Raw genomic sequence first — 16,431 nt, 5'->3', positions numbered from 1 at the left:
CTACAGGCGTGCGCCACCAAACCCGGCTAATTTTTGTATTTTTAGTAGAGACAGGGTTTCACCGTGTTGGCCAGGCTGGTCTTGAACTCCTGACCTCAGGTGATCCGCCTGCCTCGGCCTCCCAAAGTGCTGGGATTATAGGCGTGAGCCATCGTGCCCAGCCAACTTTGTGTTTTTCTTTTTTTTAAAAGATGCTGTCTCTTATGTATGCATTTGAGGAGCTGAGATATCAAGAGATAAATCAGCCCATGAAAGACCCCAGTCAGATTTCATGGCACACAGTGCCAGGCTCTCCCTGTGTCTGTTTTTCTCAGGCCAAGCAAGGGAACAATGGAACCACCTAGCACGTTAGCAATGAGGAAGCTGGTCTGTGTCTACCTCCAAGAGGCTTAGGATTCAGTTGGGTTTGGGGGATGGGGAGCTCCTCTCTAGCCAGTGATATGGCCTTCACTCCAAACTTCCAAGAAAGGGAATCTCAGGAAAGATCCACGTTTCCTGGCTGATGGGCCTGTCCGATATGTACCCACCAGCAGCGCTTTGTCTGTGTTGGTGGTGGTGTCCCTATGTCTTCTCACAGTGTAGGCTCCTAGGGAAAGGGAATGCTGGGTACACCGAAGAAAACTTGTTTGTGCCTGGTCAGAAGGTGGGGTGATTCTTGCCCAAGGATTGATTAATTTGGGTCTTGCCAAGCTTATCTGTTTTTGTTTGTTTGTTTGTTCGAGACGGAGTCTCACTCTGTTGCCCAGGCTGGGTGCAGTGGTGCGATCTCGGCTCACTGCAAGCTCCGCCTCCCAGGTTCACACCATTCTCCTGCCTCAGCCTCCAGAGTAGCTGGGACTACAGGCGCCCACCACCATATGCCTGGCTAATTTTTTGTATTTTTAGTAGAGACAGGGTTTCACCGTGTTAGCCGGGATGGTCTTGATCTCCTGACCTTGTTTAAGTGATTCTCTTGCTTCAGCCTCCTGAGTAGCTGGGATTACAGGCATGCTCTACCACGCCCAGCTAATTTTTGTATTTTTAGTAGAGATGGGGTTTCACCATGTTGGCCAGGCTGGTCTCAAACTCCTGGCCTCAAGTGATCCACCCGCCTCGGCCTCCCAAAGCTCTGGGATTACACGCATAAGCCACCATGCGTGGCCTGCCAAGTTTATCTGTAGCAGAGATTGGTGCTTATAGGAGCCTGCGGATCACTGGGATGGGCTCTTTGCTTGGCAGTCACTAGGGACATCAAGAGAAAGTGGGTTGTCGATTTTGCCTATAAAGGTGATACCACAGTCTTTAAATTTTCCCACAGACCTTATCCCATTGGAGAAGTACACATTAACTGACTAGCACAGACTGTGTGGTGCATTCAAAGTCATTTTCAAATAAAATTGCTGGTCTGAAGAGTAAATAGCTGAAGATAAGGTAACTTTTCCTGTTAGCAAGGAATTCAAGATACTGAGATGTAAATGAAACTTTTGCAGCTCTTGACTGGCCAACTTTTATCTGAGGTGGGTAAGGAAAGAAGTGAATTCTGATGTCAAAGAGGACAGCAAAGAACAGGAAGGCAGCAGCTGTAGATTGTTCTAGAACAGGATTCGGCAAAGCTTTTCCTTTTCTTTTTTTTCTTGAGATAGGGAGGGTCTCCTTGTGTTACCCAGACTGGACTGCACTGGCACAATCACGGCTCACTGCAACCTCCACCTCCTGGGCTGAAGTGATCCTCCCACCTCAACCTCCCAAATAGCTGGGACTACCTACCTGCACCACCACGCCTGGCAAATTCTTTGGTGTTTTTTGAGATGGGGTTTTGCCATGTTGCCCAGGCTGGTCTCGAACTCCTGGGCTCATGTGATCTTCTGCCTCATCCTCCCAAAATGCTAGAATTGCAGTCATGAGCCACTGTGCCTGGCCAGCAAAGCTTTAAAAAATTTTTTTGGCCAGGTGTGGTGGCTCACACTTGTAATCCCAGCACTTTGGGAGGCCAAGGTGAGTGGATCATTTGAACCTGGGAGTTCAAGACCAGCCTGGGCAACATGGCGAAATCCTGTCTCTACTAAAAATACAAAAATTAGCTGGATATGGTGGAACACGCCTGTAGTCCCAGCTGCTGGGAGGGCCTGTGACTATAGGCACGTGATACCACACCTGGCTATTTATTTATTTATTTATTTATTTTGAGATGAAGTCTCGCTCTGTTGCCCAGGCTGGAGTGTAGTGGTGTGATCTTGGCTCACTGCAACCTCTGCCTCTCAGGTTCAAGCAATTCTCCTGCCTCAGCCTCCCTAGTAGCTGAGATTATAGGCATGCGCGACCACGCCCAGCTGATTTTTGTATTTTTAGTAGAGACAGGGTTTCGTCATGTTGGCCAGGCTGGTCTTGAACTCCTGACCTCAAGTGGTCCACCTGCCTCGGCCTCCTAAAGTGCTGGGAATTCAGGCATGAGCCACCGCGCTGGCCCTAATTTTTAATTTTTTTGTAGAAATGGGGTCTCACTGTGTTTCCCAGGTTGGTCTGGAACTCCTGGCCTCAAGTGATCCTCCTACCTCAGCCTCCCAAAGTGCTAGGATTACAGGCATGAGCTACTGTGCCTAGCCCTTACAGTTTTTTGTTTTTTAAAGGAGCAATGTATACTTTTCCTGTTCTGTAAAGATTTATCCCCGTAATAAAATCTCACATAGTCACCCAGGATTAAATGAAATAATGTATCAGGGCACTTGGCATAGCATTTGTCACATAGTATTAGATAGATACCATACTCTTCATTGGCTATTTCCTGTTCATTTATATATTAGAGTTGGTAAGGCAATCGAATGAGCTCTTACATAATTAATGCCATCCTATTCCCCCTGTCATTCCCAGGCGGCCCCTATCAGATTGAGGTCCACATCGCGGCCACTGGCACACTCCCCAACGGCACCCTCTACGCGGCCAGGGGCTCCCAGGTGGAATTTAGCTGCAACAGCAGCTCCAGGCCACCACCCATGGTTGAATGGTGGTTCCAGGCCCTGAATTCCAGCAGCGAGTCCTTTGGCCACAACCTGACAGTCAACTCTTTCTCACTGTTACTGATATCGCCAAACCTCCAAGGGAACTACACCTGTTTGGCCTTGAATCTGCTCAGCAAGAGACATCGAAAGGTGACCACCGAGCTCCTGGTCTACTGTGCGTAAGCAGCACTCCTCTGCCCCACTTCTTCCCCTTAACCCTTTATGAACTTGTGAACTGCATGTTTGTGCCTCTCCCATTTGTCTTTTTTTTTTTTAGATGGAGTTTCCCTCTTCTTGCCCAGGCTGGAGTGCAAAAGTGCGATCTCACCTCACCGCAATCTCCACCTCATGGGTTCAAGTGATTCTCCTGCCTCAGCCTCCTGAGTAGCTGGGATTACAGGCATGGGCCACCACGCCCAGCTAATTTTGTATTTTTAGTAGAGACAGGGTTTCTCCATGTTGGTCAGGCTGGTCTTGAACTCCCAACCTCAGGTGATCCACCCGCCTCGGCCTCCCATAGTGCTGGGATTACAGGCATGAGCCACTGCGCCCGGCCTCCCATTTGTCTTTAAGGGAGTGCCTGCTGCATGATTCTTCTGAACATGTATCTGCGGCTCCCTCAATACACACACCCGGGGCTGCTGCACTCAGGGAGGGAATCATCCCTTCTGGAAGCTTTCTGCTATGCAGGGGTGCAGGAGGGTGCTTGGGAGCCACGGAAGGACACTAATGCATTCTTTTTTTTTTTCTTTCCCCTAAATTGAGATGAAAGTACATAGGATTAACTATTTAACAATGTACAATTGAATGGGCTCAGTGGCTCATGCCTGTAATCTTAGCTACTTAGGCTGAGGCAGGAGAATCACTTGAACTTGGGACGCAGAGGTTGCAGTGAGCCAAGATGTGCCACTGCACTTCAGCCTGGGTGACAGGGCGAGACTCCGTCTCAAAAAACAGTAAAAATAAAAATGTATAATTCAGTGGCATTCAGTACATTTATGCAACCATCACCTGTATCAGGTTCCAAAACATTTTGTTTTTCTTTTTCTTTTTGAGACCGAGTCTCGCTCTGTCACCCAGGCTAGAGTGCAGTGGCACGATCTCTGCTCACTGCAGCCTCCACCTTCCAGGTTCAAGCAATTCAGTTCTCCCACCTCAGCCTCCAGAGTAGCTGGGACCACAGGCAGGTACCACCACATCCGACTAATTTTTCTATTTTTAGTAGAGACAGGGTCTCCCCACATTGCCCAGGCTAGTCTCAAACTCCTGAGCTCAAGTGATCTGCTCACCTCAGCCTCCTAAAGTACTGGGATTATAGGCGTGAGCCACCACGGCTGGCCCTCCAAAACATTTTTGTCATCCCAGATAACCATTTTGTCATCCCAAATAACCCTGTACCCAATAAGCAGTCACCCTCATTCCCTCTTTTCCTCAGACCTGGACAACCCCCAATCCGCATTCTGTCCCTGTGGGTTTGCCTGTTCTGGATGCTTCATATGAATGGATCATATAATGTGGGGCTTTTTGTGTCTGGCTTCTTTCACCTGGCTTCATGTTTTTGAGGTTCATCTATATTGAGGCATGTATCAGTAATCCATTCCTTTTAATGGCTGAATAATAGTCCATTCCTTGCATGGATGGACCACAATTTATTTGTTCATCCATCCATCTGTATACATTCTTTTTGTGGACCCAGTGTGGCTGTCACAGGCACCGGGCCCTCTAGCACTGTTATGAACAAGTAGCCCGTGAATCTTTATCTCAGGAGTGGGGAAACACCAACCAAACCCTCCCATACACAAATATCTTGGACGAAAACCACTGTAGAAATGCAGAGTGGGGCTGGGCGTGGTGGCTCACGTCTATGATCTCAGCACTTTGGGAGGCTGAGGCATGTGGATCATCTGAGGCCAGCAGTTCAGACCATCCTGGGCAACATGGCAAAACCCTGTTTCTATTAAAAAAAAAAAAGAAAAAATAAATAAGAAATGCAAAAGCAAGGCTGGGCACGGTAGCTCACATCTGTAATCTCAGCACTTTGGGAGGCTGAGGTGGGTGGATCACCTGAGGCCAGGAGTTCCAGACCATCCTGGCCAACATGGCAAAACCCTGTCTCTATTAAAAAAAAAAAAAGAAGAAAAAATAAATAAGAAATGCAAAAGCAAGGCGAGACGCAGTAGCTCACGCCTGTAATCCCAACACTTTGGAAGGCTGAGGCGGGTGGATCACCTGAAGTCAGGAGTTCAAGAGCAGCCTGACCAACATGGCAAAACCTTGTATCTACTAAAAATACAAAAATTAGCGGGGCATGGTGGCACATGCCTGTAATCCCAGCTACTTGGGAGGCTGAGGCAGGAGAATTGCTTGAACCTGGGAGGTGGAGGTTACAGTGAGCCGAGATTGCACCACTGCACTCCAGCCTGGGCAACAAGAGCGAAACTCCGTCTCAAAAACAAACAAACAAACAAAAAAAAGAAATGCAAAGGCGAATGAGACCCAGGTCAGAAATTTAACACCCAACAGAGGAAGCCTGACTGTTGTCAGGCATGAATTTGTGCTAGGAGCTATTAGACGCTAACACTAACTGGGATTGATGTCTCTCTGAGACCCTGGTTCTGCCATCTTTAGAGCCAGCCCAGTGGCTGATCCTAGAGTTTGTGATTCAGCCCATGCTCTCCTCTGGTGTTTTGCAGACCCCCCTCCATCAGCTCCCCAGTGCTGGGCACAGATGGCATCAGGATCGTTCATGCTGCAGCTTACCTGTCGCTGGGATGGGGGATACCCTGACCCTGACTTCCTGTGGATAGAAGAGCCAGGAGGTGTAATCGTGGGGAAGTCAAAACTGGGGGTGGAAATGCTGAGCGAGTCCCAGCTGTCAGATGGCAAGAAGTTCAAGTGTGTTACGAGCCACATAGTTGGGCCAGAGTCGGGCGCCAGCTGCGTGGTGCAGATCAGTGAGTCTGTTTTGCTTTGTCTTGGGGTTGGAGTTTCCCTGCCTTCCTTTCTCCTAGGAGAAGCATTTGAGAGTTCTTCTGAGGAAGAAATCCCCAGATGTCAGGGTGGACTGAATTCCTTCCCTTTCTCCCTTTCTTTTTCTTTATGTTTCATTTTTTTCAAATTTTAGAGATGCTTAGCTCAAGCTTCTTCATTCTAGTCCAAGCTGTTTTCCACTTGACAAATACTAATTGAGCACCTGCTATGTGCCAGGTACAGTTTCTAGGTGCTGAGGATGGAGCAGTGAACAAGACATATGAGTTCATCGTCTTTTGTGTCTGTCCGTTTACTGTTGCTGTAAAGGAATACCTGAGGCTGGGTAGTTTACAAAGAAAATTTTTTTTTTTTTTTTTTTTTTTTTTTTAAGGCAGAGTCTCGCTCTGTTGCCCAGACTGGAGTGCAGTGGCATGATCTTGGCTCACTACAACCTCTGCCTCCCAGGTTCAAGCGATTCTCCTGCCTCAGCCTCTTGAGTAGCTGGGACTACAGGTGTGCACCATCATGCCCGGCTAATTTTTGTATTTTTAGTAGAAATGGGGTTTCACCATGTTGGCCAGGCTGGTCTCGAATTGACCCCAAGTGATCTACCTGCCTCGGCCTCCTAAAGTGCTGGGATTATAGGTGTGAGCCACCACACCTCGCCGAAAATTACTTTATTTGCTCATAGTTCCATAGGCTGTGCAAGAAACATGGCACCAGCATCTGCTTGGCTTCTGGTGAGAGCGTCAGGCTGCTTCTGCTCATGACAGAAGGTAAAGGGGAGCCAGCTTATGCAGAGTTCCATAGTGAGAGAGGAAGCAAGAGAGAGAAGGGAGGTGCCAGACTCTTTTTAACAACCAGCAGTGGCTGGGCGTGGTAGCTCACATCTGTAATCTCAGCACTTTGGGAGGCTGAGGTTGGTGGATCACTTGAGGTCGGGAGTCTGAGACCAGCCTGGCCAACATGATGAAACCCCATCTCTACTAAAAATACAAAAATTAGTTGGGCATGGTGGCACGTGCCTGTAGTCCCAGCTACTCGGGAGGCTGAGGCAGGAGAATCGCTTGAAACCGGGAAATGGAGGTTGCAGTGAGCTGAGATTGTGACACTGCACTCCAGTCTGGGTGACAGAGTGAGATGCCATCTCAAAAAATAAAAAAACAAAAAAAACAACCAGTGCTAATATTAGGTTGGTGCAAAAGTAATTGTGGTTTTGCCATTGAAAGTTAGGACAGGCCGGGCGTGGTGGCTCACACCTGTAATCCCAGCATTTTGGGAGGCCAAGGCGGGCGGATCACAAGGTCAGCAGATCAAGACCAACCTGGCTAACATGGTAAAACCCCGTCTCTACTAAAAATACAAAAAAATTAACTGGGCATGGTGGCGGGCACCTGTAGTCCCAGCTACCCGGGAGGCTGAGGCAGGAGAACTGTGTGAACCCGGGAGGCGGAGCTTCCAGTGAGCCAAGATCACACCACTGCACTCCAGCCTGGGCAATGGAGCGAGACTCCATCTCAAAAAAAGAAAATAATGACAAAAATCGTAATTACTTTTGCAGTAAGCTAATAGAATGAGAATTCACTTACCCAAACACCTTCCATTAGGCCTTACCTCCAACACTGAGGATCAAATTTAAACATGAGATTTGGAGGGGACAAACATTCAAACTATAGCATCTAGTTATGTAACAAATTACTATCAAACATAGTGGCTTAAAACAAGAATAACCATTTATTATCTGACGATTTCTGTGGGTCAGGAATTCAGAGAGGGCACAGTGGGCATTGGGGATGGTTTGTCTTGGCTCTGTATGTCTGGGGTGTCAGCCGGAAGAATTGAAGGTTGCAGGGCTGAAATCATCTGAAAGATCTACTTTTGAAGTCCTCACTCCCATGCCTGGCAACTATTTCTTCTCCATGTGGGATTCTCCATAAGGCTGCTTGAGTGTCCTTCCAACATGGCGGATGGCTTCCCTCAGAGCAAATGATCAAGACGGAGTGAGTCAAGCTGATGCTATCCTTTCTATGACCTAGCCTCAGGAGTTACATGGGATCCCTTCTGCCACGCTCTGTGTCTTAGCAATAAGTCCAGCCCACATTGAAGAGGACTGGGAAGAATTAGGCACCACTTTTTGAAGGGAGGAGTGTCAGAGAATGTCTGTACATATTAAAACCACAAACATTCCTCTTTCACAGAGCTTATATCCTGGGTGGCATGGGGGGTAGAAGGAAGACAGAAAGTACAAAAATAAGTAAGATAGGTCCAGATATGATAATAATTATGAGGATAATAAAATGGTATGTATAAAAGGGAGGCCTTTATAAGAAGAGGGGCACTTTTCCTAGGGTGGCAGGGAGGTCTCCTTGAGGTGGTAATAATCTATCCTTAGAATGAGAAGGAGCTGGCTAGGTGAAGATCCGTGGGCTGAGTGTTCCTGGCAGAGGCAACAGCAAATGCAGAGGCCCTGAGGTGGAAACAAACTTGGCATTTGAGGACCTGAGAGAAGACCAGTGTGGCCGGGCGTTGTGTGTAAAATACTGATAAAGCTGGATGGAGGTTGGGGGTTCAGTTGTGTCCCCCCAGTAGATATGTTCAAGCCCAAACCCTAATACCTGTGGATATAACTTTATTCGGAAAGAGTCTTTGCTGATGGAATCAAGTTAAGATAAGGTCATACTGGATTAGAGTAGGCTGTAATCCAATGACTGGTGTCTTTCTTTGTAAGAAGTGAGAAGGCTGGGCCTGGTGGCTCACGCCTGTAATCCCAGCACTTTGGGAGTGAGAGGCAGGAGGATAGCTTGAGGCTAGGAATTCGAGACCAGCCTGGGCAACACAAACCTTGTTTCTACAAAAAATAAATAAGGTAGCTGGGCATGGTGGTATGCACCTGTAATCCCAGCTACTGGGGAGGCTGATGTGAGAGTATTGCTTGCACCTAGGAGGTTGAGGCTGCAGTGAGCGGATATTGTGCCACTGCACTCCAGGCCTGGGTGACAGAGTGAAACTCTGTCTCAAAATTAAAAAAAAAAAAGGAAAAGTTAAGAGAGATCAGAAGCACCAGGATCAGTCAGGCGTGGTAGCTCATGACTGTAATCCCAGCACTTTGGGAGGCCGAGGACAGGCAGATTGCTTGGGCCCAGGAGTTTGAGATCAGCCTGGGCAAAACAGCAAAACACCATGATATGGTTTGGCTCTGTGTCCCCACCCAAATCTCATGTTGAATTGTAACTCCCAATATTGGCGGAGGGACCTGGTGGGAGGTAATTGGATCTTGGGAGTGGATTTCACACAAACACTAACACTAACGATAGGCGATGAGTGAAAAAAAAAAGGGACCATGCATAATTTTCATAATATCCATCACCACAGATAAACAAAAATGTCCTCACATTCAAAGCCATCCTGGGCCGAATTTGGCCTGCGGCCTGCAAGTTGGACAAGCTTGCTCTAGAGCGTCCAGAAGGAACGAGCTCTGCCAACACCTTGATGTTAACCTCGTAAGATCATTCCAGACTCCTGGCCTCCACAACTGTAAGAGAATAAATGTGCTTTAAGCCACTAAGTTTGTCACAATCTATTACGTCAGCAATTGGAAACAAATACAGCTGCCCTCTTGTCCCCTTGAAATCCTTGTCAGATATGTGTCCATTTTTTTTTTTTTTTTTTTTTTGAGATGGAGTCTCGCTCTGTCTCCCAGGCTGGAGTGCAGTGGTGCAATCTTGGCTCACTGCAAACTCTGCCTCCCGGGTTCACACCATTCTCCTCCCTCAGCCTCCTGAGTAGCTGGGACTACAGGCGTCTGCCACCACGCCCGGCTATTTTTTTGTATTTTTAGTAGAGACGGGGTTTCACCATGTTATCCAGGATGGTCTCAATCTCCTGACCTCGTGATCCGCCCGCCTCGGCCTCCCAAAGTGCTGGGATTACAGGTGTGAGCCACTGCGCCCGGCCGATATGTGTCCATTTTTATACGATCAGTACAGATTTTATGTGTAGAAGTGTATAGCATAGAAGGAAGGCTTGTGGATACAGTAACCAGTTTATCCTGGTTTGCCCAGAACTCTCCTGGTTTTAGGACTGAAAACTCCTCATCCTGGGAATACTCCACATCCTGGGCAGACTGGGGACAGATGATCACTCTGAATCCTAGCTGCATTGCCTATTTAGTTCTGTAGCATTGAGCAAATTACTTAACTTTCTCTGTGCCTCAGTTTCCTTATCTGCAAAATAGGCATAATAACAGGGTTGCTGTGAGAGTGAACTGGGTTAATATGCGTAACAGTGCCTTGCCCACAGTAAATGCTTAGTAATCTTAGGCTTATTATGATGTAAGACGAGGTGTGGTGCAGGAATTTCTGCAGTTGGCCAGGCACAGTAGTTCATGCCTGTAATCCCAGCACTTTGGGAGGCCAAGGTGGACGGATCATTTGAGGTCAGGAGTTCAAGACCAGCCTGACCAACATGGTGAAACCCTGTTTCTACTAAAAGTACAAAAATTAGCCAGGCATGGTGGCAGGCACCTGTAATCCCAGCTACTTGGGAGGCTGAGGCATGAGAATCACTTGAACCTGGGAGGCAGAGGTTGCAGTGAGCCAAGATCACGGCATTGCACTCCAGCCTGGGCAACAGAGTGAGACCTTGTCTCAAAAAAAAAAAAAAGAAAAAACAAAAAAAGAAATTTCTGGAGTTGCTTCGTTAGGAAGGAAATGTAGTGTTCCTGCCTTATCCATGAGGGATATGTTCCTAGATCCCCAGTGGATGCCTGAAACCATGGGTAGCACTGAACCCTATATATATATACTATGCTTTTTCCTATACATAAATACTTATGATAAGGTTAATTTATACATTAGGCACAATAAGAGATTAACAATAGTAACTAATAAAAAATAGACAAGCATAACAATATACTGTCATAAAAGGTATGCGAATGTGATCTTTCCCTCAAAATATCTACTCAGCCTTCTTGTGATGAAGAAAGGCTCATGCGGATGGTGTGAGATTTCATCACACGACTCAGAACAGTGTGCAGTTTAAAACTTAGGAAATTGTGAATATACTTAAAAGTACTGCAAGAAAAGAAAAAATAAAAAATTTATGAATTGGCCGGGCACGGTGGCTCACACCTGTAATCCTAGCACTTTGGGAGGCTGAGGCAAGTGCATCACCTGAGGTCAGGAGTTTGAGACTAGCCTGGCCAATATGGTGAAACCCTGTCTCTGCTAAAAATACAAAAATTAGGCGGGCGTGGTGGCTCACGCCTGTAATCCCAGCTACTTGGGAGGCTGAGGCAGGAGAATCTCTTGAATTCAGGAGGCGGAGATTGCAGTGAGCTGAGATTGCACCACTGCACTCCAGCCTGGGCGACAAAGTGAGACTCCATCTGAAAAAAAAAAAATTGTTCATTTCTGAAATTTTCCATTTAATATTTTTGGACTGTAGTCAACCATGGTAACTGAAACCTCAGAAAGTGAAATCACAGATAAAGGGGACTGGGGCCGGATGTGGTGGCTCACGCCTGTAATCCCAGCACTTTGGGAGACTGAGATGGGCAGATCACCTGAGGTTGGGAGTTTGAGACCAGCCTGGGCAACATGGTGAAACCCTGTCTCTACTAAAAATACAAAAATTAGCCAGGTGTGGTGGCGCATGCCTGTAATCCCAGCTCAGGAGGCTGAGGCAGGAGAATTGCTTGAACCCAGGAGGGAGGCAGAGGTTGCGGTGAGCTGAGATCGCGCCACTGCACTCCAGCCTGGGCAACAGAGCAAAACCTCCATCTCAAAAAAAAAAAGACTACTGTAGTTTTCTTGCAGATCTCAGGCCATGACTTGAATCTCTTTAAACATTTGTCTTTCTTTACCTTCTGATCACCAGGGGGTCCCTCCCTTCTCTCTGAGCCCATGAAGACTTGCTTCATTGGGGGCAATGTGACGCTTACATGCCAGGTGTCTAGGGCCTACCCCCCTGCCAAGATCCTGTGGCTGAGGAACCTTACCCAGCCCGAGGTGGTCATCCAGCCCAGCAGCCGCCATCTCATTACCCAGGATGGCCAGAACTCCACCCTCACCATCCACAACTGCTCCCAGGACCTGGATGAGGGCTACTACATCTGCCGAGCTGACAGCCCTGTAGGGGTGAGGGAAGTGGAAATCTGGCTGAGTGTGAAAGGTGAGTGGTGGAACTGGGCCTGAAGGAGGAGGGTTCAGAGCTTCAGAGCACCCAGCATCAGCATGAGGACAGCCTGGTGCCTCCCTACACGTGGGTCACTGCCAACTGGGAGAAGGCATATCTGCTTGCTTATGACTTGACAAGGTGGATGGAAGAAATTATTATCCAACCCTAATCTCACTAATATTTGCATAGGTAGCAAAAATTACATACTATCTATACACACCAACGAATAGATATCTAGTGTATGTCAGTTGTAAAGCCTAACAGCAAAATGAACACCTAAGAAACTATCATCCCACCGAGGATACAGAATAGTACCAACATGCATTAGTTTACTTGTATGTCTCAGGGCCAGATTTGGAAACAACAATAAGGCTGGGCACGGTGGCTCACACCTGTAATCCCAGCACTTTGGGAGGCCGAGGCGGGTGGATCACTTGAGGCCAGGAGTTCGAGACCAGCGTGGCCAGTATGGTGAAACCCTGTCTTTACAAAAAGTACAAAATTACTTGGGAGGCTGAGATGGGCAGATCACCTGAGGTTGGGAGTTCGAGACCATTAGCTGAGCATGGTGGCAGGTGCCTGTAATCCCAGCTATTCGGAAGGCTGAGGCAGAATGGCTAGAATCTGGGAGGCGAAGGTTGCAGTGAGCTGAGATCACGCCACTACACTTCAGCTTGGGTGACAGAGCGAGAATCCACCTCAAAAGGAAGAAAATAGCAATAGAACTTTAAAAACAGGATGCCTGCTTAAATTTGAGTTTAGAAAAATAAATACTTTTTTTTTTTTAAGTGTGTCCCAAATATTTCATGGGACATACTTACACTAAAAAACTATTCATTGTTTATCTGAAATCCAAATTTCACTGGGCATACTGAATTTTACCTGGGAACCCTCCCTGTAGGCCTAGTCTCATCTTGGGCCTCTCTCGAAAGGTAACCATGGTCCTGAATTTTAAGTTTTACTATATATGTCTATACTTCTTTCTTTTTATTTTATTTTTTACACAGATGAGGTCGCACTGTGTTGACCAGGTTGGTATTGAACTCCTGGCCTCAAGTGATCCTCCCATCTCAGCCTCCCAAAGTGTTGAGATTGCAAGCATGAGCCACCACACCTGGCCTCTTTCTTTCTTCCCTTCCCTTCGCCCTTTCCCTTTCTCTTCTCCCTTTTCCCTTTCCTACCTTCCTTCTTTTCTTTCCCTCCCCTCCTCTTTCTTTTTTTTTGAGACGGAGTCTTGCTCTGTCACCCAGGCTGGAGTGCAGTGGCGCGATCTCGGCTCACTGCAAGCTCCGCCTCCCGGGTTCATGCCATTCTTCTGCCTCAACCTCCCCAGTAGCTGGGACTGCAGGCGCCTGCCACCGCACCTGGCTAATTTTTTCTATTTATAGTAGAGATGAGGTTTCACCGTGTTAGCCAGGATGGTCTTGACCTCCTGACCTCGTGATCCGCCCGCCTCGGCCTCCCAAAGTGCTGGGATTACAGGCGTGAGCCACCGCGCCCAGCCCTCTTTCTTTCTTTGAGATGGAATTTCGCCCTTGTTGCCCAAGCTGGAGTGCAATGGCGCGATCTTGGCTCACCGCAACCCCCGCCTCCCAGGTTCAAGCGATTCTCCTGCCTCAGCCTCCCAAGTAGCTGGGATTACAGACATGCACCACCACGCCTGGCTAATTTTGTATTTTTAGTAGAGACGGGGTTTTACCCCCTTTTATCCCGACTTCAGGTGATCTGCCTGCCTCGGCCTCCCAAAGTGCTGGGATTACAGGCGTGAGCCACCGCACCCAGGCTCTAGTACCAATTCTTAAATAGTGCTTCCTTTGCTCAATACCCTGTCATATATCAAGTATATTTACGTGTGGACCTGTTCCTGGATTCTCTGTTCTGTTCCGTTGATCACTCTGTTTATCATGGCATTGATAAACTCTCACAGTCTTACTTACCATGACCTTAGAAATAGTCTCAATGTTTGGTAGACAGAGACATTTTAACTTTCCATTGTTTTTTCACATTCCCTGCTCCATCTGATCCCCACAAACTCTCTGAGGTTGGGTGATAAAATATTTATCTGGCATTACAGACAGGTCATAAGCCTTACCCAAGGTCAGGAATCAAGATAAGACAAGAACTGGATCCACGCAGAGAAAGGGAGGTGTTGTTCTAATTGCACACATATCTGATGGAAGAATCAATGGTGTGATTTGTCTTTACAGAACCTTTAAATATCGGGGGGATTGTGGGAACCATTGTGAGCCTCCTTCTGCTGGGACTGGCCATTATCTCAGGGCTTCTGTTGTATTATAGCCCTGCGTTCTGCTGGAAAGGTAAGGGCTCCCCGGGTCCTTTAGCTTCTCTTCCAGGCTTTTGAAAAGGTGTGGGTTGGGGAAGGATGGCCCCTGTCATGCTCCCACCTGAAGTTCTGTTCTCTGGGCTTCTTTGCTGGGTCAAGATATACAGTAATAAGTCACCTAAGTACCATCCCGGGACACCCTATCACCTGTCATATTGAGTCAGTTTTTTTATTTGTTCCTCTAGTAAATGTTAGCCTGATTAAGAACCTGTGAGGTTGAAGTGGATGTTACTGGATATTAATGGTTTTTCCTTTCTCTCTTCAGCAGGAAACACTTTCAGGTGAGTGTTCCCTAGAATCAAACCAAACACCCATTCCCACATCTGTCTTCACTTCTGTTTTGTTCCCTTCCTTTCATAAGAACAATAATAGCAACTACCATTGAGGACCTACGATGTGCTAGACACTGGTGTAGGGGTTTCATCAGGTATTCTTATAAACCCTTTCATCATCTCCTCAGGGTGGTGGTGACATCTCCATTTTCCAGATGAGGGGATGGAGGCTCAGTGAAGTAATTTCTGCAAGCTCATTCGGGAAGAAAGCAGCAGTGCCTTCCTTCAGGTCCAAGTCTAATCAATTCCAAAGTCTGTGTTCTTTTACAACGCCAAACCTCAGGGCTGGACACATTGCAGGTCTGTCATTGAGACAGAAAGACAATGTGTACATTTTGAGCCAATCATTCATGCATTTGTTTTATTTAATTTTCTAAAAAGAGCTAAAAGAAAGAATCATTGATGGTCTTACAGTTTTTTTTTTCTTTTTCTTTTTTTTTTTTTTTTTTTGAGACAGAATCTCTCTCTCTTGCTCAGGCTGGAGTGCAGTGGTGCGATCTCGGCTCACTACAATCCCTACCTCCCAGGTTGAGGCCATTCTCCTGCCTCACCCTTCTGAGTAGCTGGGATTATAGGTGCGCACCACCATGCCTGGCTAATTTTTGTATTTTTAGTAGAGACAGGGTTTCACCATGTTGGCCCGGCTAGTCTCGAACTCCTGGCCTCAAGTGATCTGCCCGCCTTGGCCTCCCAAAGTGCTGGGATTACAGGCATGAGCCACTGCACCCAGCCAGTTTTACAGTGTTTTGGAAGACTACTATGAGCATGCCCAGAACCCCTTCCCAAAAGGAAACCCCAGTAGGGGCGAAGGAACCAAATGGAACTTGTGTATTTCATTTCCTAAGGAGATTCTGGGTGGGAGCAGAGTACTCTTCTCTATGATCCTGTGGAAAAACAGTTCTTTACCTATTCAAAATGACAGGATATTATTGATCTGGGACCATCTTTCGTAGCAAAACATTACCTTTACTGCCCTGTATTGGAAGGCCATTCTGTCAGTAAGTCTGTCATTCCCTGGGCTTATTTCTCACCGGAGGCATCAGTGTGGTATAGTAGGAAAAGGCATTGAGACCATTGGACCTGGTTCAAATGACAGCTGTGCCGTTCCCAAGCCCTGTACCCATAGAAAATCCCTGACCCTTACTGAGCCTTAGTCTCCTGACTTGTTTCACCAGGGGGTTTGTGAAGATTAAATGACAATAACACAGCTCCTTGGGCAGGTGACTGACCTGTGGCATTCATTCTTTCTTCCTTAAGAAATACATAGTCCAGGCTGGGTGCATTGGCTCACGCCTGTAATCCCAGCACTTTGGGAGGCCGAGGCGGGTGGATCACCTGAGGTCGGGAGTTCGAGACCAGCCTGACCAACATGGAGAAACCCCATCTCTACTAAAAATACAAAAAATTAGCTGCACGTGGTGGTGCATGCCTGTAATCCCAGCTACTTGGGAGGTTGAAGCAGGAGAATTGCTTGAACCTGGGAGGCGGAGGTTGCGGTGAGCCAAGATTGTGCCATTGCACTCCAGCCTGGGCAACAAGAAAGAAATTCTGTCTCAAAAAAAAAAAAAAAAAGAAGAAGAAGAAATGCACAGTTCAGGCCGGGCACAGTGGCTCATGCCTATAATCCCAGCAT

General features: G+C 47.3%; 1 protein-coding gene across 4 annotated transcripts in view; it reads left to right on the top strand.

Moving 5' to 3' along the window:
* The window catches only part of VSIG10 (V-set and immunoglobulin domain containing 10), a 38,275-nt gene that overhangs the window by 15,214 nt on the left and 6,630 nt on the right, over positions 1 to 16,431 (top strand). For 3 of the 4 annotated variants that reach the window (XM_054527677.1, XM_002823836.5, XM_054527676.1), the window contains exons 3-7: positions 2,848 to 3,150; positions 5,669 to 5,929; positions 11,823 to 12,116; positions 14,330 to 14,440; positions 14,732 to 14,747. In XM_054527677.1, coding sequence (XP_054383652.1) covers positions 2,848 to 3,150; positions 5,669 to 5,929; positions 11,823 to 12,116; positions 14,330 to 14,440; positions 14,732 to 14,747 — 985 coding nt within the window. The remainder of the gene's footprint in view (positions 1 to 2,847; positions 3,151 to 5,668; positions 5,930 to 11,822; positions 12,117 to 14,329; positions 14,441 to 14,731; positions 14,748 to 16,431) is intronic. The other variant, XM_054527678.1, reaches the window with a different exon arrangement.

The sequence above is a fragment of the Pongo abelii genome, chromosome 10 (assembly GCF_028885655.2).
Source record: "Pongo abelii isolate AG06213 chromosome 10, NHGRI_mPonAbe1-v2.0_pri, whole genome shotgun sequence".
Lineage (NCBI taxonomy): Eukaryota > Metazoa > Chordata > Mammalia > Primates > Hominidae > Pongo > Pongo abelii.
Note: the sequence above shows the minus strand (reverse complement) of the source record. Positions and strands in the feature narration are given on the sequence as shown.